Genomic DNA, 24,354 nt, shown 5'->3' with positions numbered 1-24,354 from the left:
GCGCAAGGCCCTGGGTTTGGTCCCCAGCTCCAAAAAAAATTAAAAAAGAATATCCCTAACTCGGACCTGTTCTGTGCCTCAGATCACCGCTGCTAGGCAGTGATCCATCTCCTCCTACAGTCACCGAGCACTCTCAATGTGTGAATCCTTAAAAGATTAGAATAGATTTCCACGTGAGCATGAGTCCAGCATCCCTCTGCTGCCCCTGGTATTCATTAATAGATGCCTGCTCACCTGCATCAACCCATCAGAGTCTGAAAGGGTTTATTGTTAGGGAATGCACTAGTGTCTTGGCATAAGATGGTTCAACAAGGAGAGAAAGGACCCAACCAACTATCTGTGGTGTTGTTCCTGCCTCTGGCAGGTATCAAAGATAGGCTTTTATCTTCTGATAATAGTTTGCCTTGGAACCTCCAGGTACCTACTCCGCATTGAGTGTGCTTTTCCACCTGGCTCTCTCTTTGCAAAGTTTCTGGGCAGGGGCTGCATTTGTCCTCTCCACTCTGAGCCCACTGCCCCTTGCTCTCACATACAGAGCCCTGCAGGAAGCCCAGGAGATCTTCGGTGTGGACTTTGACTATGATGAATTTGAGAAATACAATGAATATGATGAAGAACTGGAGGAAGACTATGAGTATGAGGATGACGAGGCTGAAGGTGAGATCCGAGTGCGCCCCAAGAAGACCACCAAGAAGCGCGTAAGTCGCAGGAGCATCTTTGAGATGTATGAGCCAAGTGAACTGGAGAGCAGTCACCTCACAGACCAGGACAATGAAATCCGAGCCACTGACCTGCCTGAGAGGTTCCAGGTAAGAAGCCACAGTGAGAAGTAGCCATTATGGACTTCGAAACCCATGTGACCCAGGGCCAGGGAGTCCCAGGATTTATTCTTTCTGGCAGTACTGAGGATTAAAATTAGGGCCTCATGGGTGATAAGGTTGCTGCTGCTGTTGGGTGATATCCTTGGTCCTCTTTGCTTTCTATTTTGAAACACTCACTTAGGCTGGCCTCCAACTGACTCTGTAGCCCAAGCAGGTCTTAAACTTGGGTTCCTCCTTTCTCAGCCTCCTTAGTAGCTAGGATTACGGGACTAACATTGAAGTAGCATTCTTTTGTTGCCTTTTTTTTTTTTTTTTTTTTAAAGACAGGCTCTCATGTAGCCCAGGGTGGCCTCAAACTCAATAGGTATCCAAGAATGACCTTAAATTTCTGATCCTCTTGCCTCCGTCTTGAGTTGCTGGATTATAGGCGAGCACCATCGTGCCGGGTTTTGTGGTGCTGCGGTTTTGGGAATGCTAGGCAATACCAACCAAGATACACACCCTCAGCCCTGAAGTGGGATTCTTAGCAGATCTGAAAAGCGCTCACTTCATGGCACCAGAAATGTGTGCCTGAGCATCACTTGCTTCTGACTGGAAGTGGTGTTTGTTTTTTCCTAAGCAGGATATAGCATAAAGATGTCTCATGCTCTTACCCACTACAGCTCCGCTCCATCCCAGTCAAGGCAGCTGAAGATGATGAGCTAGAAGAAGAAGCTGACTGGATCTATAGAAATGCCTTTGCGACACCAACCATCTCCCTCCAGGTATTTGAACTTGAGAAGCTGGAAAGCCGGCTAGGCCATTAGGAGCACTGTAGCCCTTGCAGAGAACTGGGGTTTAGTTCCCAGCATCCACATGGTGGTTCACAACTACCTGTAATTTAGTCCTAAGGGTCCTACTCCCTCTTCTGTGAGCACTAGGCACCCACTTGGTACACGTGGATACATGCAGGCAAAGCATTTGCACACATAAATAAATTTAGAGAGTTCTATGCAAACCAGAAGCCAGTTCATGGAAGTGAGAAGCTGTCCCTTCCCTGTGTGAGGCTTCCAGATGCCTGGAGTGTACATGTACATATAAGTGTGCGTGTACATATGAGTGTGTGTACGAGTGTGAGTGTGCATATGAGTGTAAGTGTACATATGAGTGTGCATATACATATGAGTACATGTACGTGCGATTGTACACATATAAGTGTGCGTGTACATATGAGTGAGTGTGCGTGTACATATGAGTGTGCGTGTACATGTGAGTGTGCGTGTACATGTGAGTGTGCGTGTACATGTGAGTGTGCGTGTACATGTGAGTACATATGAGGGAAATGTTTATATTCTGAAGCTCTGTGTGGTATGACAGAGGGTAGTATGAACTGCTGTTTGTGTTTGTTTTGCTTCTTACTCTAGGACAGCTGTGATTACCTGGACCGTGGGCAGCCAACTAGTAGCTTCAGTCGGAAAGGGCCCAGCACAGTTCAGAAGATCAAAGAGGCCCTGGGCTTCATGCGGAATCAGCATTTTGAGGTAACTCCTTGAGTTCTGATAGCCCAGTAGTTAGAAATTGATTAAAATTTAGAGGATGAGGAGTCCCTCAGCTTGGGAGTAGTAGGTGTGATTAGCAAGAGGCACTAGTGATCTAGGGGACAAGATACCCTGTTGGCAATTTACCTCCTCCACTAGGGAGAACCCTTCGCTGGACAGGCCAGTGGAGAGGTCTTCTTCTAATTTGAGTTTTATGGAGCTTTAGACTGGGGAATTACTGTCTTCTGGCATAAGAGATACTTGCACATCTTCCTTCTGGATGACAGTAGTGTCCTCCTGCCATAGGTACCTTTCATTGCCTTCTACCGAAAGGAGTACGTGGAGCCCGAGTTGCACATCAATGACCTGTGGAGGGTGTGGCAGTGGGATGAGAAGGTGAGATGAGCAAAAGGCCCACAAGGAGCTGAGAACTGGGTGGAGGAAAACCAATGTCCGAGTACTGCAGATCTGACCTCCAGGACTGCCAGCTCCCTGATTGGGGCTTTGCTAAGGGGAACAGCAAACTTGAGTCTCCAGCATTGAATTCCAGTCCTCACTTCTGCCTTTCTCTGCCTTAGTGGACTCAGCTGAGAATCCGCAAAGAGAACCTAACACGGCTGTTTGAGAAGATGCAGGCTTATCAGTATGAGCAAATTTCTGCTGACCCTGATAAACCTCTTGCTGATGGCATCCGGGCTTTAGATACTACTGACATGGAGAGGTAGGATATTCAGGGTTTACTCTGTTATGGGGAGACTCCAGGCTGAAGGCAGGTCCTCTGGAGCACTGTTACTTTGCAGAATCCAAATTGTCAATACATCAAAACCTTTCTTCTTTGTTTGTATTTATTTTTTAAAGACAGGGTCTCTCTATGTAGCTCTGTCTTCCCTAGAACTCACTATGTAGACCAGGCTGGTCTTGAACTCAGAGATCCTTCTGCCTCTGCCTCCCAAGTACTAGGACTAAAGGGCATATGCACCACACCCAGATAAAAGTGACCTCTGTAGCAGAGTGGTAGTCTACTTCTGTAATCCCAGTACTGGAGAGGAAAAGCTGGGAAGATCATGAGTTCAAGGTTAGCATGAGCTATACAACTCTATGGGGGAGTGATCTGACATTCATTTTGGTTTTCTGTATTAGGAAATAAAAAACAAACTGGTTTATTTACCAAAATTAAATTGTTCAAAGAATCAGAAAATCAAGCTAGGTGTGGTATCACATACCTATAATCCCAGCACAAAAATTGGACAACATAATGTCTATCTCAAAAACTAAAAAAAAAAAGGGAGGGGGGCTGGAGAGATGGCTCAGTGGTTAGGAGCACCGACTGCTCTTCCCGAGGTCCTGAGTTCAAATCCTAGCAACCACATGGTGGCTCACAACCATCTGAAATGAGATCTGATGCCCTCTTCTGGTGTGTCTGAAGATAGCGACAGTGTAATCATAATATTAAAATATTTTTAAAAGGGGGGGGCTGGAGAGATGGCTCAGCGGTTAAGAGCACCAACTGCTCTTCCAGAGGTCCTGATTTCAATTCCCAGCAACCACATGGTGACTCACAACCATCTGTAAAGAGATCTGATGCCCTCTCCTGGTGTATCTGAAGACGGCTACAGTGTACTTATTATAAATGAATAAATCTTTAAAAAAAAAAAAACTAAAAAACAACTGCAACAAAAAACACAAACAGGGGGTTGGGAATTTAGCTCAGTGGTAGAGCGCTTGCCTAGGAAGCGCAAGACCCTGGGTTCGGTCCCCAGCTCCGGAAAAAAAAAAAAAAAAAAAAACACACACACACACACACACAAACAGAAAAGGTGTCAGGTAATCTGGTGGCAAATGCTTTTGCTCTGAGCAGTCTTACTAGCCCCTGTATCGGGTGTACAGATAATGTGCATTTATCCCATGTAGAGAATGTTGCTTAAGAAGAAATACTTTATAATTGGGAAGTAATTTGGGAGCCTGAATAATATGGTATTGGAGGGCAACAGATGGTGTTGGTGAGTAGTACTTACAAGCTGAGAGGGACTTTCAAGGACTTTGAACTTCACTAAGCACATGTTGGTGTCTGCCTCTTCCTTATACTTTTTTCTCTTGAGACAGTCTTATTATGCAGCCCAGACTGACCTCAGACCTATAATCTAGTCTGTCTAGTGATGAGATTACAGGTGTGCGCTGCCATACCTGGCCTTTATACATTCACTTCTATTAATTACCACTGATCATTTCAGTTTGTGTCAGTTTGTGCCCATATTTTGTGTTGTGTGTACATATTGTTACAGGATCTCATATAGTACAGTCTGGCCTCAAGCCACTAATACTCCCAGCTCTCAAGCTCTGGGATCCTACACCCAGCTTGCCTCTGGCTTCAGTCTTTAACTACTCAGTTATGAGAACTAGTAGTCACGGGAACTACTGCTCCCAACAAGATGCACTCCTTTAAGATATCTTAGCTGTGCTTGAGCTGTTGGCTCCTGGGAACTAGGCACCTTACAGCAACACTCCCCTAGTTACCAGATGCTGCATCTTTCCCCTTCAGGCTCAAAGATGTGCAGTCAATGGATGAACTGAAAGATGTCTACAACCATTTCTTACTTTACTATGGCCGTGACATCCCCAAGATGCAGAATGCCGCCAAGGCTAGCCGGAAAAAGCTAAAACGCATAAAGGAGGATGGCGATGAAGAAGGTGGGTGGCCAGAAAGAAAGCTCCAGCCTTGCTGGCTGGGGCCGGTGCCCTTGGAGCTTTCTCAGATCCTTGAAAGCGCTCAGAAACAAGAGCTGACTGCCCTCAAATTTTTTTCCCAGGTGAAGGTGAGGAGGCTGAAGATGAGGAGCAGAGGGGACCAGAGCTCAAGCAAGCCTCCCGCCGAGACATGTACACCATCTGCCAGAGTGCCGGACTAGGTAAAAACCATCTTCTTTGTCAGCTAGGCATTGTAGCTTTAAATAAAGAAAAGTTCCCATAATCCCCTGGTGGATGGGAACAGGAAAGAATGTCTCAGTTACTTACCCAAGACTCCATGAACATTTGGTCCCCAACCATCTTTATATATCCACTTCCCTATGATTATCCAAGGGCTTTTGAATTTCTAAAGTAGCTAAAGTCTTCCAGGTGGTTAAAGTCAGATTTCATTTGTTGTCCTTTGATGACCTATCCTGCCTGCTAATTGTCTTGTTGCCTCAAAACTCTGATTCCCAAGACAACTGCTGTCCCTCTGACCACTGAGCATTCTGCTGGCTGGCTGCAGCCTCACCTGTCACTCTTCTGTTTGCCGTAGATGGCCTAGCCAAAAAGTTTGGCCTCACACCTGAGCAGTTTGGGGAGAACCTCCGTGACAGCTACCAACGGCATGAGACAGAGCAGTTCCCTGCAGAACCTTTGGAGCTGGCCAAGGATTACGTTTGCAGGTGGGCATGCAGCAGTAGACCAGCAGGAAGGGTGACCTAGATGCTGAGACACTCTCATCTGCAGCTCCACTGTTGTCCCCACAGCCAGTTCCCTACACCAGAAGCTGTGCTTGAAGGTGCCCGATACATGGTTGCTCTACAGATTGCCCGGGAGCCCCTTGTCAGACAGGTGCTGAGACAAACCTTTCAGGAGAGAGCTAAGCTAAACATAACCCCAACCAAGAAAGGTAGAAAGGTAAGTTGGGGAGAGGATGACTGTTCTAAATGTGGCCACACTAAACTGCCATCTACCTGGAAACCAAGGCAGTCTTTTCTCCCATGAGCCAAGCACTGCCTACCTGCTAATGCCATCCTCCCCGTGTCTTTAGGATGTGGATGAGGCCCACTATGCTTATTCTTTTAAGTACTTAAAGAACAAGCCTGTTAAAGAGCTAAGAGACGACCAATTCCTCAAGATAGGCCTGGCTGAAGATGAAGGCCTGCTCACCATTGACATCAGCATAGACATGAAGGGAGTGGAAGGGTAAGTTGAGCTTTGGGCTGGAGGAGGTCAGAGGAGGGAAGACAGCTCTCAGGAATGTAAACCATTCTGAGTTAAGTGAGCTTGTTACTGGTTCACTCTGTTTGTCTGAGTATTGTGTTTTCTCTGTCAGAACTAGCGCTTCGTATCTTTCTTCAGGTATGGTAATGACCAGACATACTTTGAGGAGATCAAGCAGTTTTACTACCGGGATGAGTTCAGCCATCAAGTCCAGGAATGGAACCGGCAGCGCACTATGGCCATTGAGCGAGCTCTGCAGCAGTTCCTCTATGTGCAAATGGCCAAAGAACTTAAGAACAAACTGCTCGCTGAGGCCAGGGAGAGTGTTGTAAAGGTGAGGCCCACAAGCTCGTGCCTCTGTCCTCTCTGGGATGGTAGCAGGTGCTTAACCCAACCTAGCCCTAAACTCATTTTTTCTTCCCTTCCTTATTAATTGTATGTATGGGTATATGCACAAATGAGAAGGTCAAGGTTTCTTTTCTGAAGTTGATTCTCCCCTTCTACTATGTGGGTCCCATGGATTGAACTCAAGTTGTCGGGAGTGGCAGTGGGTACCTTTACCTGGGGACACGTACTCTGTGTGTAGCCCAGGCTGACCTTGTGATCCTCCTGAGTGCTTATGCCACCATACCTTAGCTTTCATTCTTCTTTGTAGAACTACTTGTAAGCCTGCCAAGTAGCTAGGAGCATTGCTCCCATTAAGACATGCCCTTGAACCCTTGACGTGCCTGGTGACCATAGTGTCTACTATGTTTTTCCTTTAGGCCTGTAGCCGAAAGCTCTACAACTGGCTGCGAGTGGCGCCCTACCGACCAGATCAGCAGGTAGAGGAGGATGACGACTTTATGGATGAAAACCAGGGGAAGGGCATTCGAGTCTTAGGCATTGCTTTCTCCTCTGCCAGGTACTGCCTGCCTTGCACCATCCCTCACTTGGTCTTTGACATTTTCTTCACATCCATGGTTCAGATTGCTAACTATTGCACTATTCTTTCCATGGCAGAGACCACCCTGTGTTCTGTGCCCTAGTCAATGGTGAAGGAGAAGTGACTGATTTCCTCCGTCTGCCCCATTTTACCAAACGGCGAACTGCCTGGAGGGAAGAGGAGCGGGAAAAGAAGGTAAATTTCTAGAATAAGAGTCACATGTGTGTACCCAGAATGCGCTCTGCCATCAGTGAGATCAAGTGTTGTAGTGTAAGCAGAACAACAACAGAGCCTCACATAAATAGGTTTATCACACATTAAGTATAAGCCAGAAGAGTGTAATAATTAGGGAATAGTATCAGAAATAGACCAGGCTGGGGGCTGGGGATTTAGCTCAGTGGTAGAGCGCTTACCTAGGAAGCACAAGGCCCTGGGTTCGGTCCCCAGCTCCGAAAAAAAAGAACCAAAAAAAAAAAAAAAAAAAGAAATAGACCAGGCTGGCTTTGAACTCAGAGATCTACCTTCCTCTGCTCTTCCCGGCCCCCTCCATTGCTAAGATAAACAAGTATGCACCATGCCCAGCTGGCAAGTTCTTTTAAAACATAAAAAACAATAAACTACACTGTTTAGTGCTCTACTAATACTCTGATCCCCATTTTTTTGTTGTCTTGTTTGTTGAGACAGGATTTCTGTTGTCTTGCATGGCCTGGAACTCACAGAGATCCACCTGTATCTGCCTTCCAAGTGCTAGGTTTAAAAGCTGGCTCTTGATCCCCATTGTAATATTTTGAAATTATTTCATCTCTGGGAGTCAGTACAGGCAGTAGATGGCACTCGGTTACTGGGTGTGGTTTGCTTCTGGTGTGCAGCCAGCGCAAGGTCTTGTGCTCTTCTGGATCTGTCTTGGCTGCTTCTGGTCTTACTTACCAGCATCTGGGTCACACTGTCCTATGAGCTGAGAACCACTAGGGAATTAAGCCAACCTCTTCCTGCTTTTTTCTAAAGGGTGAATTTGAATATTTCTGAATTTCTTTATCTTTTTTTAATTTATGATAATCATATCTTAAAATGTTGTAAGAACCTCATTCTAACAAATAACAAAGTTAATTAGCAACTATGGTTTATGTTACTGTTGGTTTTGGAGGGGGGGTTCTTTTCCTCAGACAGGGTTTCTCTGTTATAGCCGTGGATCTCCCTTTGTAGACCAGCCTTGCTTCGAACTTACAGAGATTTGCTTGCCTCTGCTTCCCAAATGCTGGGATTAAAGACCTGCCACCATACCCAGAAAACTTTCCATGCTCAGAGCTGTTCAGCTACAATTTTCTTTTAATTCAGGCTCAAGATATTGAGACTCTAAAGAAGTTTCTTGTGAATAAGAAGCCTCATGTAGTTACTGTTGCAGGAGAAAACAGGTAAGGAGAAGCATGTGTCTCTGAGGCACTCATCTCTTGTTGCTGAATTGGGTACATGCCCGGAACAGAGACTTTGTGTCTGGGAGTGACGTTAATATCCTTGGGTTTCTCTGGAGATGTGGTTCTTCTTTGTCTTAAGGCTCTCCTCTCCCCTACACGTCAGTCAAGACACTATCCATTCCTGATGAAATACAACCTTTAACCAGTCCTCCTCCTCCTTGTAGGGATGCCCAGATGTTGATTGAGGATGTGAAGCGCATAGTGCATGAGCTGGACCAAGGCCAACAGCTTTCTTCTATTGGGGTGGAGCTGGTTGACAATGAGTTGGCCATTCTGTATATGAACAGCAAAAAATCAGAGGTAATGCTGATTCCTCACCTCAAAGGCTTGCTCTGGAAACTGCTTCAGACCTCATAGAGACTGGACAGGAAATACAGATTGTCAGGGTTAGGACTACACACCTTTTAGTTTACCCATGCACACACTTCCTAGGCTACCAGAAGTAGTTCAGATTGACAACTGCAGAGATTAAAGTGATTCTAGGAAAAGAAGATAAGAAAGTGGACTCTAGCCAGGGTGGTGTGGATTTCTCTTCCTTGTCATTGAGAACACCCTAAGGTTCTGTGACCTTCCTTTGGTTCTAGGCAGAGTTCCGTGATTATCCACCAGTTTTGAGACAAGCGGTTTCTCTAGCCCGGCGCATTCAAGACCCTCTGATAGAATTTGCCCAGGTGTGCAGCTCTGATGAAGACATCCTATGTCTCAAGTTTCATCCCTTGCAGGTGAGTAGGATTGGCAAGTAGGCCAGGTGGGTCAGAAGGCACAGTAACCTTACTTGCTACTGTGTTGGTAGGAGCATGTTGTGAAAGAGGAGCTGCTCAACGCCTTGTACTGTGAATTCATCAATCGGGTCAATGAGGTTGGGGTCGATGTCAACCGTGCCATTGCCCATCCTTACAGCCAGGCCTTGATCCAGTACGTCTGTGGCCTGGGACCTCGAAAAGGGACCCACCTGCTGAAGGTAGGTCTATTGATTAAAAATAATCATTTCATTAAGTATGAAGAATTTTTGCCAGTATGATTGACAGATCAGAGAGGTAAAGTAGGTTGTTGAGAATTACTCAGCCTATTGAGTGTCAGAGGCCAACCTCAGGCACTGGGGGCTGAACCCTGCTCCTCACTATACTGTTACTATTCTACAATGACCATAGGCCATGAGGGAAAAGCCAGAAGAGCTAAGTTTCTTCTTCCAATGGAAACAAGAAGGTTTCAGAGAGAGCTTCACCAGCATTCATAACATTGTTTGTCTAATGTGAATGATGCTTGCTCTACATATGTTGAGATACACTTTCAAGCCATGCACAGTTACATGTCATTGCCTTTTTGTTTCGTTTTGTTTCATTTTATTTGTTTGGGGTTTTTGGTTAGTTGGTTGGTTTTTTTTTGAGACAGGGTTTCCCAGTGTAGCCCTGGCTGTCCTGGAACTTAACTCTGTAGACCAGGTTGGTCCCAAACTCACCCTCCTAAGTGCTTGGATTAAATGTGTGTGCCACCACTGCCTGGGCTTGTTTTTATTTTTTGAGACAGTTTGATGTAGCCCTGAGTGGCCTCAAGCTTATTCATAGCTGAAGTGGACCTTGAACTCCTATTCTCTCTCACTCTCTGACATGCTAGCATTATATGGGTGTGCCACTGCGCCCAGCAATTCCTAGTCTGATAGGTAATGTGTAGCCCATTAAAGGCATCATTAGTTGATAACCTAGTGATGTCCCAGATGCTGAGTTTGTGACATAGAGTGTCTATCAGAAGCCAGAAAGCAGTCTCGGGAGACAGGGCCCAATTACTGCCCTACTCACTTCCAGCCCTCTTCCCTAGATTTTGAAACAGAACAACACTCGACTCGAGAGCCGGACTCAGCTGGTCACCATGTGTCACATGGGTCCCAAAGTCTTCATGAATTGTGCTGGCTTCCTCAAGATCGACACTGCCTCTCTGGGGGACAGGTGATACCCTCTGCTTAGATAGGCCAGGAACAGTTCCTTGGGCATTGACTTGGGGCTTCAGGGAATTAGGCCTTTGAAAGGGCCCCAGGCCATTGAAATTAGGAAATGTTTTAAAGAGAAGGTAAGAAGCTGCCCCTGCCCTATGGAAAAGATCAGCAAGAGGCTTTTACATGTGAGAGGGACACAGACACCAGCATTGTCCTCAAGGAGAAAGCAGAACATTGTGCTCAGGGTTTGTCACAGCCAGATGAGGTTGGGAACAAGCAAGGGGCCATGGGAAAAGAGCATGGGTATGAAGAGGTGCAGGACGGGGAGAGATTTGTTCTGTTTTAGGATGGTGGTACTGAGACTTCACTATTGACCTCTTCCTCTCCAGAAGTTATCAACTCAGTCTTTGGAGGATCTTTTCCACGGGCACATAGCTCCTCATTCAGTAATGGAAGTCAGTGGGGAAATAGGCTTCAAGTTCTAAAACTTCATTTTCCACTCAGCTTTGCTGTAACACTCCACGAATAACATAGGCCCATGTGAGTGCACGGGCAAGACCAGCCTGGGAAGGCTTTATGGGGGAAAACAGCTGCCAGCAAATTTTCAGAGGTTTTCTTCCCCCTTCTTGTTTTATATTATGACTCATAAGTTCACTATTTAAAATTTCAACAGAAAGAACTATTATACAGAAAGTGGAAGTCCCCCATAATTCCACCCCCCAGAGAAAACTACCATAACAGTTTTTATGTATACTACAATTTTCTAAATTTTATTTTTGCTATGCATTTACTAACTACTCATTTACTTCAAAAATGAGATCACATGGTTCATAGTGTTTTGCAGTGCATTTTTCACGTATATCAGTATATCATGGCCATCTCCCCATGTCAGCAAACATAAATTTACTTCATTCTTTTTAATGGCTGTGTAGTATTCCATCGTATGGAGTGCCCTGGTTTGCCCAGCCAGTTCCACATTGGTGGGTTGTTAATTAAACCTTCTGGTTTTTAATCTTGCTCCAATTCTGCCTTTCTTCCAGCACTGACTCATACATTGAAGTTCTTGATGGTTCTCGAGTCCACCCTGAAACATATGAGTGGGCCAGAAAGATGGCAGTAGATGCCTTGGAATATGACGAGTCTGCAGAGGACGCCAATCCTGCAGGAGCCCTTGAGGAAATCTTGGAAAACCCGGAGCGACTAAAGGATTTAGACCTTGATGCCTTTGCAGAAGAACTAGAGAGACAGGTAGGTGGCTGTAGGCCCTGGCAGGCAAGGACTCATCTCAAGCAGCTGTGTGGGAAGGGACTTGGGTAGCAGATGTCCAGAGAAACCTGATAGTGCTGTACTGGAGCCTTGATCCTCTCTTCTCCCCTCCCATGCCGTACTAGGTCTTGGAAGGAAGCTTTTGGCCACTCACTAGTGAGCCGGGAAAAGTGTCAAGTGCTACAGCCTTACAGTGGAGGCGGAACAGAGGGAAGCCCTCCTTCCTCCTTCCAACAGTGGAGCTTTGCATTGCTTGCTTTATACGTGGGGTTTCCTAAAGCATGTCCCATGGGTAGCAATGTCCTGTGGGTAACTTTGAAATTTTCTTTATTGAGGTAGGAGCAGTGACACACTCCTGTAATAACTAATCCCAGCTACCCAGGAGGTTAAGGCAGGAAGATGACACATTCAGGAGCCACCTGTACAACATAGACACCACTGAGGGAGAAGGTGGGAGAGAAAGAAGCAAAGGAGAATTTTCTGTAGTAAATGTTGACAGAAAAGAAAAGCACAGACAGTGCAAAACTGCCTGCTGCCTCCTGTCACAAATTCCCAGTGAGTCGGTTGAGGGCTGCAAGGCTTTTCTTGATGGACCTTTTCTTTAGGGCTATGGTGACAAACACATCACACTCTATGACATCCGAGCAGAGCTCAGTTGTAGATATAAGGACCTCCGGACGGCCTACCGCTCTCCTAACACAGAGGAGATCTTCAATATGCTAACCAAAGAGACACCAGAGACCTTCTACATTGGTAAGTTATGAGGCTGGATTTATACTCGGGGGATGCGTATAAACTAAAATGTGATTCCAGTTGAAATGAAGATAGATTTTCAGGATATGGTGTCACAAGCCTTTAATCTCAGCACTGGGGAAGCAGAGGTAGGCAGATCTCTGAGTTTGAAGCCAGGCTGGTCTACAGAGCAAGTTCCAGAATAGCTCAGACTATACAAAGAAGCCCTGTCTTGAAAAACACACTAAGAAAGACAGGTTTACACTTCAGGTGAGGAAGACCAAGAGATCTTTTGTCCTCGTTTGCTTTCCTGCTGCTGTGATAAAACACTGACCAAAAGCAACTTTTGAGGAGGAAAGGCATTGAACACTTCTAATTGCTGGAACACTTCTAATGTTTGCAGGACCCTGAGTTCAGTCCCCAACGCGGCCAAAATAGAAGTTCTACTTGTAGCTTGCTTTTGACAACTTCATAGAGTTGTCTGACAGGCATCATTTCCCTGGTGTTAAGTCCAGGGAAGGTCTCTGTCAATGGATGCTGTGTCAGCAGAGGGAATGGGAATGAGTCAGCTTCCCCGTCTTGTTAACTGCTTTCTGTCCTCCAGGAAAGCTCATCATCTGTAATGTCACGGGCATCGCTCACAGGCGCCCACAGGGTGAGAGCTATGACCAGGCCATCCGAAATGACGAGACAGGGCTGTGGCAGTGCCCCTTCTGTCAACAGGACAACTTCCCTGAGCTGAGTGAGGTATGTGCTGTGGGTTACTGCAGAGCTTCCTTACCTGAAGTTTGCTAAGGAGAGAGAAAAGTATTCTCACCAAACAAGTACACAAAGGAAGAGGGGCGATTCTTAGTATGAAGTCCCTTCCTGTGTGTCCCCTTCCATTCTGCTGCAGTCACTGTGCCCTTTAACTCTTGTCCCACTTTCTTCCTGTCACCACAGCAAGTTAGGCCATGAGACTGTGCATGCACACCCTCAGGGTGGGCAGTGGCCTTACTAACACTGGCTTGAAAGTACACATCAGCTCTGTGCAGTTTCTGTATTCTTCCCACTCTGATTTTCCCTTTGTTCTTCTAGGCATTATATGCCTGTCTGCTGGCCCGCCCGTCTTCTTTTTTATCCAGAAGATAAGGTCTTATTATGTAGCCTTGGCTGGTCTGGAACTCACTGTGTAGACCAAGCTGGCCTTGAACTTTTAAGAGATCTGTCTTCCTTAGCCTCCTTAGTGCTGAGTGAGATTCAAGGCATACCCACCTCACCCAACACCCAACTAGCTTACTCTTCAAAAGCTACCCAGTGTTTTCTGGTTTTTCACTTATTAGGTCCATTGTAGCAAATTCCTGCATAGACACTTGTTACACTCACTGAAGCAGAACAGAACAAAAGGAATCCCAGTGGGGTTCGAATCAGTTAATCATGAAAGGTTCATCTAATGGCCTTTAGTGCCAAGCATCAAACTCTCCCTTGGTGGGGAGCTGATTGGATACTCTTTTCTGTTGGTTTGTATGGTTTTTAATTTTCTTACTTATTTTATGTGTGTTCATGCTACTGTGTGTTGTGTGTGGAGATTAGAGGATACATTGTGGGTTCTCATACTGTGTGCATCCCAGGGATCAAACTAAGATCATCACACTTTGTGGCAGGAGCCTCTCCCCACCGAGTCATCTTCCTTGCTCCCTGCTCCTTTTCTTTTTTTTTATAAATATATATTCACTTTTCTTTAGGTGTGAATGTTTTCCCTGTATGTCTCTATGCACCATGTGGTATCTTTGGTATCCTCTGAGGTCAGAAGAGGGCATTATCCCCTTATAACTGCAGTCAGGGTTGTTTGTAACTGCTATGTGGATTCTAGGAATTGATCCAGACCCTCTGTAAGAGCAATAAATACCCTTAACCACTGAGCCTTCTCTCCAGCCCTCCTGGCTGCTCTGTTCTGTACACACGGGCTCCAGAATCTTAATAGTCTTCCTCTCTGTTCTTCAGGTCTGGAACCATTTTGACAGTGGATCGTGCCCTGGCCAGGCCATTGGCGTGAAAACACGGCTAGACAACGGCGTCACTGGCTTCATCCCTACCAAATTCCTCAGTGACAAGGTGGTGAAGAGGCCAGAGGAGCGTGTGAAGGTAGATGGCAGCCGGGTTCAGGGGTCATGCATTCTCCAGTTGCCTTGTTGGGCTTTCTAGCTTTGAGCTGCTCCCACCAAAAGTTAGGCTCTGTTCCCAGTGACTGCTGGTGGAGAGGGTAGAAAGGATTTATAATAACAGGGAGAAGCTGAGGAGAGCATCTGAATGAGTAGTGGCTTTTGTCTACTGTTTTTGTAAAGCAGTTTCTGCTGGATACCAGCTCTTTGGAAGAGGGCTCCTTCCTGTGGGAAGCTGTGCTCAGCACATAGCAGGAAGTGAGTGAGACCCAACATCACAAACAAGAAAGCTCTGCCTGCTCTCCTTGTTGGGCAGTGTTGCTCAGGAGATTTCAAAGGCTGTATGGCACAGCTCTGTCCATAGACTACCTCTGAGCGTCCGAGTGGAACAGGGCCACATTAAGTGAGAGCTTGGCAGTAAATCTCCCAGCTCCCTTCTGTCCTATCTTCTCCGCCTGAGGCTCCAGCCTGGTGTGTGTCCGTGTTCTATCCCCAGGCTGTGCGTGCATGCATGTGTGCGTGCTTGACAGAAAGTAACTTTGTGCCAGAGTTCTAGCTGGACACTCAGTGAATACACTTAAAGTTCAGAGAGTAACTTTTTAACAGAGTTGATTCTTTCCACGTAAGGTTGTCCGCTTGAACTTTCTTGGTGAGGAAGGGGCAATACTGTTTTGTAACCCCAGCCTTAACTTGCTGTATAGACCATATAGAGATCTACCTGCCTCTGCCTCCTACATGCTGGATTTAAAAGCATGCACTACTAGATCCAATTCCACCCTAGTGTTGATGGTACCTACCTCATCTGGCTTTTTATGTGGGTTCCAAGGATCAATTTCAGATCTCCAAGCGCTGAAGAGGTACCTTCATGGTTAAGAACATTGGCTGTTCTTCCAAAGATCCTGAGTTCAATTCCCAGCATCCACAAGGCAGCTTACAACTGTCTGTAAACTCTAGTTCCATGATATCCTATGCCGTCTTCTGGTATGCTGATATACACACAGACAAAGCACTCTTATGTATAATGTACATAAATTAATAGATCTTTAAAAATATTTCAGATCTCTGGGTATTAGTGGCAAATTCATGGGAATAAAATATTCTTTGTTTTCAAGGGTAAAATCTCATGTAACCCAACCTGGCCTCAAACTCAGTACACAGCTAAGAATGACCTTGAACTTCTGGTCTGCCTGCCTCTACCTCCCAAGTGCTAAAGTTAACAGACATATGCCATACCTGTCTTTATGCAGTGCTGGGAATTGATTTCAGGGTTTTGTGAAGAAGCATGATGTCCAAGGCAACTGACAATAGAAAGCATTGAATTGAAGGCTTATTTAAGTCTTACGTTAGTCCACGATCGTCATGGTGGGAAGCAGAAGGAATGGATCTATAGCAGTGGCTGAGAGTTTTTACATCCTGATTCATAGGCAAGGGCAGAGGAAGAGCCTGGCCTGGAGTTTTGAACCCTCGGTGCCTAGGCCCAGTAACGCACCACCTCCAACAAGGGCACACTTCCCCATCCTTCCAAACAGCTCCACATAGGACTAAGCATGTCAGTATATGAGCCTGTAGGGGCTGGATACTGACTACCACACCCTTTATGAGTCTAGGAGACCTGTGAACTCAGTGCTCAAAAGAAACCTGTTTGCCTTTGAGACAGGGTCTCTCTCTGTAGCCCTGCTGTCCTCAAACTTGCTCTGTAGACCAGGCTGGCCTCAAACCCACAGAGACCCAACTGCTTCTACCTCGCCTCCCAAGTGCTAGGATTAAAAGCGTGTACCACAACTACCTGGCAAAAAAGACATTCTTAATGAAGCTAAGATTTTCAATGGTATCCAAACGGACTGCCTTAAGCCAATATTTACATGGAAAGACTCTTCAGGAAAAATATGAAAAATCGCTATTACTTCACTTCCTTTCCAAAAAGGGCATGAGCTTTAGATAGCAACATGGAGGAATACCTGTGATGATAACTCCAGTTTTCTAGCTAGGAGTGAGCGGCACTGGTACAGGATACATCGACCCACCCCTTACTTTGACATTTGGTGGCTGGCTTTGGGCAAGTCCGACCTTTCAGACTGAGCTTTGCTCTTCTTTTATGTGAAATAAAGCACTGGGCTACACAGTCTTTGTCCCTTGCAGCTCACATGTTCTGTGGATATAGGTGGGGATGACTGTTCACTGCCGCATCATGAAGATCGATATTGAAAAGTTCAGTGCAGACCTGACCTGCCGGACCTCAGACCTCATGGACAGGAACAATGAGTGGAAACTGCCCAAGGACACCTACTACGACTTCGATGCCGAAGCCGCAGACCACAAGCAGGAGGAGGACATGAAGCGAAAGCAGCAGCGGACCAGTGAGTGCCCCGCAGGAGGCTTGCACCTGAGCAGCTTATACCACAGACCTAGGCTGCAGAGCTGTGCGTTGGCTTACCAGAGCGTCTGCCCAGTTTCAAAGCTCTGGGACCTAGAGACATAAAGGCAGGCGTGAGCAGGACTGGAGCCCACAGTCTCCCTGTACATTTTGCTAAACTTCATTTCCTCAGACAGCCTAAGAACTGGGGTAACACCTCATTCACTTCATGGAATCAAGCCCAGAAAGTGTGACAGTGTCTCATAGTCCGTGGTGGGTCAAAAGCTATCTCTGACTGTCCTGTCACTAACCTGTCACCTGGTCTGTCTCTTTTGCCCTCTTCAGCATACATCAAGCGAGTGATTGCACACCCGTCCTTCCATAACATAAATTTTAAGCAAGCAGAAAAGATGATGGAGACAATGGACCAAGGGGACGTTATCATTCGGCCGAGCAGCAAGGGGGAGAACCACCTGACAGTGACCTGGAAAGTCAGTGACGGCATCTACCAGCATGTGGATGTGCGAGAGGAGGGCAAGGAAAATGCCTTCAGCCTGGGAGCCACTCTGTGGATCAACAGTGAGGTGGGGGCTGTGCCTGAACAAGTTCTGGTTGCTTTCACCTAACAGTGACTTGGTCACATTATACGAAGTTTGGTTTGCAGAGCTTGGTAGTTTGTAGCATAAATACTAGCTTTATTTTCCCTATATTTCAGTTTTTAAAATAGCTTAGCAACAGCTGTCAAGGAAGGGGAAGATGCATACATGTGAGGTGTCTTGTCTGTATCCCACAAGGAGATCTGAAGTCCCTGTTGATCCTGAATACCAGGGACATCACATTGGTACTTAAAACACTGCTGGTAAATACAGGGGACATCACCGCTAGTACTTAAGACTGCTGGTAAGGTAGGGGCTGGGATTTAATCAAGCCAGCTGGTCAGTTGAGGGGACTTTGCAGTGGAGTGCGGTTCAGCAGGATCAGGATGTCAGCCCTGCCATCTTGTCTCTTCAGGGAGGATTTAATAAAGGGCTGGAGTCTTAGCTGGATGTGATGTGTGTGAGACCTTACGTTCTTCCTATAGGAATTCGAAGACTTGGATGAGATTGTTGCCCGCTACGTCCAGCCCATGGCTTCCTTTGCTCGAGACCTTCTGAACCACAAGTATTACCAGGACTGTAGTGGTGGGGACCGAAAGGTGAGCCTCGGACCCTCTGGACACCCTCCAGGCTTGTACTGGTGGACACTAGGGAGAGAATAGGGACTCAGTGGTGAAGGAAGTGCATGTGTGTGCACCAGTCATTGTATCCCAAGCATGCTACCATCCCAACCTGTCCCCCTCATTCTACCCCCCAGAAATTAGAGGAGCTGCTCATCAAAACTAAGAAGGAGAAGCCCACCTTCATCCCTTACTTCATCTGTGCCTGCAAGGAACTGCCCGGCAAGTTCCTCCTGGGATACCAGCCCCGGGGTAAACCCAGGTGAGCACTGGTGCTGAGATGCTGCTGCCTCTGAGGTCCACACACAGGCCAGGAAGAAGCCACACCACTCTGCTTCTACCTCCTTTGTCCCCTTACCTGTTCAGAACAGAGGTTGTGGTTGATTGCACCTGTGTCTAGGCTGTGGCCCAGCACAGGATCATAGGCTCCATGAGAACTGTTTGTGACTTGATTTTCAGTTTCATTCTTCTTTTCTTTTTTTCTTTAATGTAAGTTGATTGTGTTGTTCTCAAGCATGAACTGTGTAAATGATAGTGTTGTATCATGGTGTCAGAAGGTTGGGCATGCCTGGTAGAGACAAGAAACAAAGAATCGCCTAGAACTAAGAAAGGCGTCCCCTTTACCAGTACTCCCCAGGCACTGCAGTGATGGGGTGGACATGGGTGTCATGCTGCTCTTTCCATTCTGCTCCCTTCTTCCACCTTTCCAGAACTCTGAGCACATGGTAGCTCACTGATGCCACAATGCACATATTTTGTGCCTACTGAACAGTGGATGAAATGGAGGAATCTCCACTCTGCTCCCTTCCATGTGTAACTGACAGGCTGCTTTTTTGAGGCATTCCTTTTCCCACACCCCTTAAGCTCACCCTGAGCCTGGGTCCAGTTTCCTTAGGCTGATCTGCTGGGCCTATTTGCACACTCTAGTAATCATACCTGCTGCCCTGCCTGCCCCTGCCCTGCCACCAGCCTTCCTACCCCAGTGGAGAAATGGACGTCTGTGCTCTAGCTCTGCACTGATCACATGTGGACCGCTGAGGAGAGCTCTGGGACCTGTGCCACACTTGGCACTTGAAGCATCATGCTCCTTTCTGAGGTGGCTTTCCTGCCACATCAATGCCTTCCACAGAGTAGCAGCCAGGGCCCTGTAAGAGTGGGAATGTTTGGGCTGGAGAGATGGCTCATCAGTTAAGAGCACCCGACTATTCCAGAGGTCCTGAGTTCAATTCCCAGCAACCACATGGTGGCTCACAACCATCTGTAAAGAGATCTGATGCCCTCTTCTGATGTATCTGAAGACAGCTGCAGTGTACTTATATATAATAAATGAGTAAATCTAAAAAAAAAAAAAAAAATTTAAAAAAAAAAAAAGAGTGGGAATGTTTAATGAAGGCCAGGTGGGGTGACAATCTGAAATAAGATTTAACACCGTGGGGGTTGGGGATTTAGCTCAGTGATAGAGCGCTGCCTAGCAAGCGCAAGGCCCTGGGTTCGGTCCCCAGCTCCGAAAAAAAGAAAAAAAAAAAATTTAACACCGTGGCTTCCCATAGAAGGGAGCACAGACTCCCTGACTTGTATCCTTGTATGGAGATTCAGGAAGCAAGTTTTGGCTAAGTATAAGTGAGGATTGCACCATGCTTACCATTCATTGACTCTTAGCTGTTGTTGGCTCTCCTTGAGAGAACACAGCAGTCACATAGGTGGTAAGTGCAGAACTCAAGCTAGACCAGATCCAGGTATGAGGCTAAGGCCTACCCTCTTAGCCACTCTGTTACTCTCAGAAATATTGAATGAAAGCAAACTAACCACCTTCCAGAGTACCAGAGAATTCTTCTGCTTACCTGGACCTGCCAGGGAGGTCACGTCCTCCCTGATGTTCTGTAACCTTGGTATCACTCTCTCCTGCAACGTGCTGTCTTCAGTGAAGGCATCCTATCTCCAGTTAGCCACCAGCACAGCTTCCTCTGGCAGCCCATACTCAGCACAAGGCCATGGCCTCCTTCGCCTTGACTGTACTGTTGGTTGCAGCCTCTCCCTGTCACCTCTCCTCCTCCAGCACCCCTTATGGCTAATGTATATGCACATATGGTTGGTATGTATTTGGCGCCACAAGTGTGCCTTCATCAGAGTTGCTGCTGTGATGAAACACCACAGTTCATCACTAAAGGAAAGAAGAACAGGAGCTCAATCCCAGCAGGAACATGGAGGCAGGAGCCGATGCAGAGGCCACAGAGGGGGGCTGCTTACTGGCTTATTCCTCATGGCTTGCTCAGCCTGCTTTCTTGTAGAACCCAGGACCACCGACTGGCCCAGGGGTGGCCCTGCCCCACTAATTTTAAAAAATGCCCCACAGGCTTGCCTACATTCGGATCTTATGGAGGCATTTTCTCATTTGAGGCACTCTCCTCTCTGATAACTATAGTTTATATGTCACTGACATAAAACTAGCAAAATCAGTATCTAATGCCCGTTTTCTTATAAAACCTCAGGATAGAGTATGTAACAGTGACTCCTGAAGGATTCCGGTACCGGGGCCAGATTTTCCCAACTGTGAATGGACTCTTCCGGTGGTTTAAGGATCATTATCAGGATCCTGTACCAGGTGAGTTCTGCTGTGCCCTGACTTTAGGCTGTGGTAAGAGTGAGCAACACATGGGGGCTCCGTGGAGAGCACTGACCGCTCTTCCCGAGGTCCTGAGTTCAAATCCCAGCAACCACATGGTGGCTCACAACCATCTGTAATGGGATCTGACGCCCACTTCTGGTGTGTCTGAAGACAGCTACAGTGTACTCACATACATAAAATAAATAAATAAGAAAAAAGTGAGCAACACAGGTCAGTTATCAGCTGCCTCACCCCGTCTCAGCCTCTCAGTGGCAGGGAGGTTTTCCACTCACTGGCCTGCACAGCTTTTCTCCCTGCTCATCCTTTCCTCTTCTGACTCCTAAACTGGGAGCCAGAAGTAGCTTTCTTGAGGAACATAACTGGCTATATCCCTTTCTTACAGGCATTACTCCCAGTAGCAGCAGCAGAACACGGACCCCCGCTTCTATCAATGCTACCCCAGCCAACATCAATCTTGCAGGTAGGGTGTTTGGGGCTGAGACTTACACAACAGCGGGGAACTAGAGGGACTTACACCCTTGACGTGGACATCTGTATTTACAGATCTGACACGGGCTGTGAATGCCTTGCCTCAGAACATGACTTCACAGATGTTCAGTGCCATTGCTGCTGTGACAGGCCAAGGACAGAACCCCAATGCTACCCCAGCCCAGTGGGCATCCAGCCAGTATGGCTACGGTGGCAGTGGAGGAGGCAGTAGCGCCTACCATGTATGTTTTCGGGAGGACTCTTCCTGGATAGGATGGGGAGGAGAGGGAGCAGTTCTATAAACCCTCAATACAGACCCAGATCCTATAGACACCTCTGGCCACGCCCTCTACCAGGAACATCATAAGCTTGAGCCTAGGAACGATCTCTAACAGATGTTCCTTACCTCTGGCACAATTGATAGGGAAGGGAATGAGAAAGGGCCTGGTAGCTGGATGGTGGTGACACACATCTTTAATCCCAGCACTCAGGAGCCAGGGCAGAGGCAGGTGGATCTCTGAGTTAGAGGCCAGCCTGGGCATCAGAGTGATTCCAGAACAGTCAGGACTACACTCTGTCTCCTAAAAAAATAAAAGCTTTTTTTAAAAAGGTAGAAGGGGGCTGGCCTTTGCAGAGAGCCTTGTGGGATATTTAGAACCCTCAACCCACCTGAAGTGTTAAGGATTGATAGGTAACTGTGTGCTAGGGTTGTCCTCCTGGGTTCCCTTTCCTGCCCAAAACACTGCTTGGGGTAGATAAGCCAAAAAGCACTATTCAGAGCCAACTCTTGGAGTCTGCCAGAGATTCACAATGAGGCCAAGCATGCCCACACAACACCCTGGTTCTCTGTTCGCCCTTCTTCAGGTGTTCCCAACGCCAGCCCAACAGCCAGTGGCCACACCACTAATGACCCCGAGCTACTCCTATACAACCCCGAGCCAGCCCATTACCACCCCACAATACCACCAGCTCCAGGCCAGCACTACCCCACAGTCTACCCAGGCCCAGCCCCAGCCTTCCTCCAGCTCCCGACAACGGCAACAGCAGCCAAAGTAAGTAGCCTAGCACAGACTGGTTACTACTAGGAACAGATGCTGGTGCCATGTGGCCTGAGGCCTCTTGAAAGCCAAGGCCTATGAAATATTCCCATTGGCACTGGTTTCTGGGGAAGAATGAAAGACCAGGGGGTGGTGCTTCCTTTCTGTGAAGGTGATCTCTCACCAGTGACTGGGAGGAAGGCTTCTTCTCAAAATGCCAGAAAAACCCTAGTCTCTAAGGCCTTTCCTTCCTATTCCAGGTCCAACAGCCATGCAGCTATCGATTGGGGCAAGATGGCCGAGCAGTGGCTACAGGAAAAGGAGGCAGAACGACGGAAACAGAAACAGCGGCTGACCCCAAGACCCTCTCCCAGCCCCATGATCGAGAGCACCCCCATGTCCATTGCTGGCGATGCGACCCCACTCCTGGACGAGATGGATCGATAGGGGGCCTGTTCCTCGGACTCTGGTTACCTTTGAAGCTCCAAGAGGCCTGGCCACGAATAGCCTCACTCCCTGCCCCTCTTTCTTTGTCCATAAAGTGGCGTGAAATGACATTTCTTTTTAGTGGTCAGCCTGGCTGGATGGCAGGCTGGGTGGCCTTGTGAGCCTGGTGTGCACCAAACAGCAGTTGTCCCATTCCAGGCCTATGCTAACCACCTGCCCTGGGGCCAGACTGGGAAAGGAATGCAGCAGGGAGGAGAGCAAAGGTGGAGTAGTCTGGAATGTCCCCGGAAGCCATTTGAGTTTCTGCCCTTACCTGATACAGGCTACAATGAGGTATCAAGCTCAACTTGTATATTTCCCCAGCCTGTGTGGGGAGACCGATGCTATTTATTCAGTTTGGAACAGGAAGGAGAGGGAAAGTGTTTCTGGTCCTGATGTCAATACCTTGGTGGCTGTCAAAGCAGGACTGTGAGGGCCATGTGGAGCAGTGCTGACCTGCCAGCCCCTGCCTGCCTTCCCTCATCACCTAACTGCGCCTGCTTCTCACCTGTCATTTGAATAAACAGTGTTTGTACAGAGCACTTGCCCAGGCCTCTCCAGCTCCCTCGCTCTGCAGGGCTGCTTCAGAGCGGTTTGGAATTCCAAAAACTTCCTCTCATAATCTACCAGAGTCCAGGACTCATATTGCCTGGGGTCACCTCCCTGCCTGCTCTGAGCCCCTGACCCTGCGTGGGCTTCTTCAGTTGTTGGCCATGTTGAGATGGAGTCTCTAACCCAGGCTGGCCTTGGATCTACTGAATGCTGGAATTACATAAATAACACACGTGCACTTAAGGGTTTTATTGTTTTGGTTTTGTTTTTTGCTTTTTGAGACAGGTTTTCTCTGTGTAGTCTTGGTTGTCCAGAAACTCACTCTGTAGACCAGGCTAGCCTCGAACTTAGAGATCAACCACCTCTGCCCCCCTAGTGCTGAGATTAAAGGTATGTGCCACCACCACTGGGCTTTAATTACATAAGTACATGTGTGGGTGTGTGCACTAAAAACCAAAAGAAGGCTTTGACCCCTTAAAACTGGAATGAGAGGTGGCTATAAGCAGCCATCCATGGGTATTGCGAACTTGGGCTCTTTGCAAGTGCTCTTAACTGCTGGGCCATCTCTCCAACAGCTTCTTAGGCTGACTGTCCTATCTGTGAAAAGGAAATGGTAGCATAAACAGGGCAATATGAGATCCTGGGCCTGGCCACTAAACAACTGTGTTGCTCTCATCTCCACACAGTGGAGAGAAGTGAGTCTGTGAGCCTCTGAATGCCCCTCTGTTGCCCAGCTGGCCCTTGGTCTCTGATAGCCTCCACAAGTCAGTTCCTGGCCACAGGTCCCCCTCACCTGCTTACCCTCAAGACACATAGGCCATGGGAAAGGAGCTGTTTCCCACCCCTTTCCCTTCCTGGCTC

At 47.3% G+C, this 24,354-nt stretch overlaps 1 protein-coding gene across 11 annotated transcripts in view; it reads left to right on the top strand.

Annotated features, from left to right (window-relative positions):
* Positions 1 to 23,736, top strand: part of Supt6h (SPT6 homolog, histone chaperone and transcription elongation factor) — a 36,862-nt gene extending 13,126 nt beyond the window's left edge. For 9 of the 11 annotated variants that reach the window (XM_039085998.2, XM_008768006.4, XM_008768008.4 and 6 more), the window contains 31 exons: positions 536 to 809; positions 1,484 to 1,585; positions 2,225 to 2,341; positions 2,645 to 2,734; positions 2,917 to 3,059; positions 4,878 to 5,026; positions 5,146 to 5,244; positions 5,619 to 5,748; positions 5,833 to 5,983; positions 6,117 to 6,271; positions 6,428 to 6,623; positions 7,054 to 7,193; positions 7,292 to 7,409; positions 8,550 to 8,626; positions 8,851 to 8,986; positions 9,271 to 9,408; positions 9,480 to 9,647; positions 10,502 to 10,629; positions 11,657 to 11,864; positions 12,488 to 12,635; positions 13,219 to 13,361; positions 14,598 to 14,738; positions 16,917 to 17,112; positions 17,454 to 17,692; positions 18,190 to 18,303; positions 18,462 to 18,586; positions 20,814 to 20,926; positions 21,333 to 21,410; positions 21,494 to 21,660; positions 22,283 to 22,470; positions 22,716 to 23,736. In XM_039085998.2, the coding sequence (XP_038941926.1) occupies positions 536 to 809; positions 1,484 to 1,585; positions 2,225 to 2,341; positions 2,645 to 2,734; positions 2,917 to 3,059; positions 4,878 to 5,026; positions 5,146 to 5,244; positions 5,619 to 5,748; positions 5,833 to 5,983; positions 6,117 to 6,271; positions 6,428 to 6,623; positions 7,054 to 7,193; positions 7,292 to 7,409; positions 8,550 to 8,626; positions 8,851 to 8,986; positions 9,271 to 9,408; positions 9,480 to 9,647; positions 10,502 to 10,629; positions 11,657 to 11,864; positions 12,488 to 12,635; positions 13,219 to 13,361; positions 14,598 to 14,738; positions 16,917 to 17,112; positions 17,454 to 17,692; positions 18,190 to 18,303; positions 18,462 to 18,586; positions 20,814 to 20,926; positions 21,333 to 21,410; positions 21,494 to 21,660; positions 22,283 to 22,470; positions 22,716 to 22,902 (4,558 nt within the window). In that variant the 3' untranslated portion in view covers positions 22,903 to 23,736. Of the gene's footprint in view, positions 1 to 535; positions 810 to 1,483; positions 1,586 to 2,224; positions 2,342 to 2,644; positions 2,735 to 2,916; positions 3,060 to 4,877; positions 5,027 to 5,145; positions 5,245 to 5,618; positions 5,749 to 5,832; positions 5,984 to 6,116; positions 6,272 to 6,427; positions 6,624 to 7,053; positions 7,194 to 7,291; positions 7,410 to 8,549; positions 8,627 to 8,850; positions 8,987 to 9,270; positions 9,409 to 9,479; positions 9,648 to 10,501; positions 10,630 to 11,005; positions 11,157 to 11,656; positions 11,865 to 12,487; positions 12,636 to 13,218; positions 13,362 to 14,597; positions 14,739 to 16,916; positions 17,113 to 17,453; positions 17,693 to 18,189; positions 18,304 to 18,461; positions 18,587 to 20,813; positions 20,927 to 21,332; positions 21,411 to 21,493; positions 21,661 to 22,282; positions 22,471 to 22,715 lie in introns of those variants that run through there. The other 2 variants (NM_001191820.2, XR_005489830.2) reach the window with 2 other exon arrangements.
* The last annotated feature ends 618 nt before the right edge of the window (positions 23,737 to 24,354 follow it).

Source organism: Rattus norvegicus, chromosome 10, assembly GCF_036323735.1.
Source record: "Rattus norvegicus strain BN/NHsdMcwi chromosome 10, GRCr8, whole genome shotgun sequence".
Taxonomy (NCBI): Eukaryota; Metazoa; Chordata; class Mammalia; order Rodentia; family Muridae; genus Rattus; species Rattus norvegicus.
This window is presented reverse-complemented; position numbering and strand designations above follow the sequence as displayed.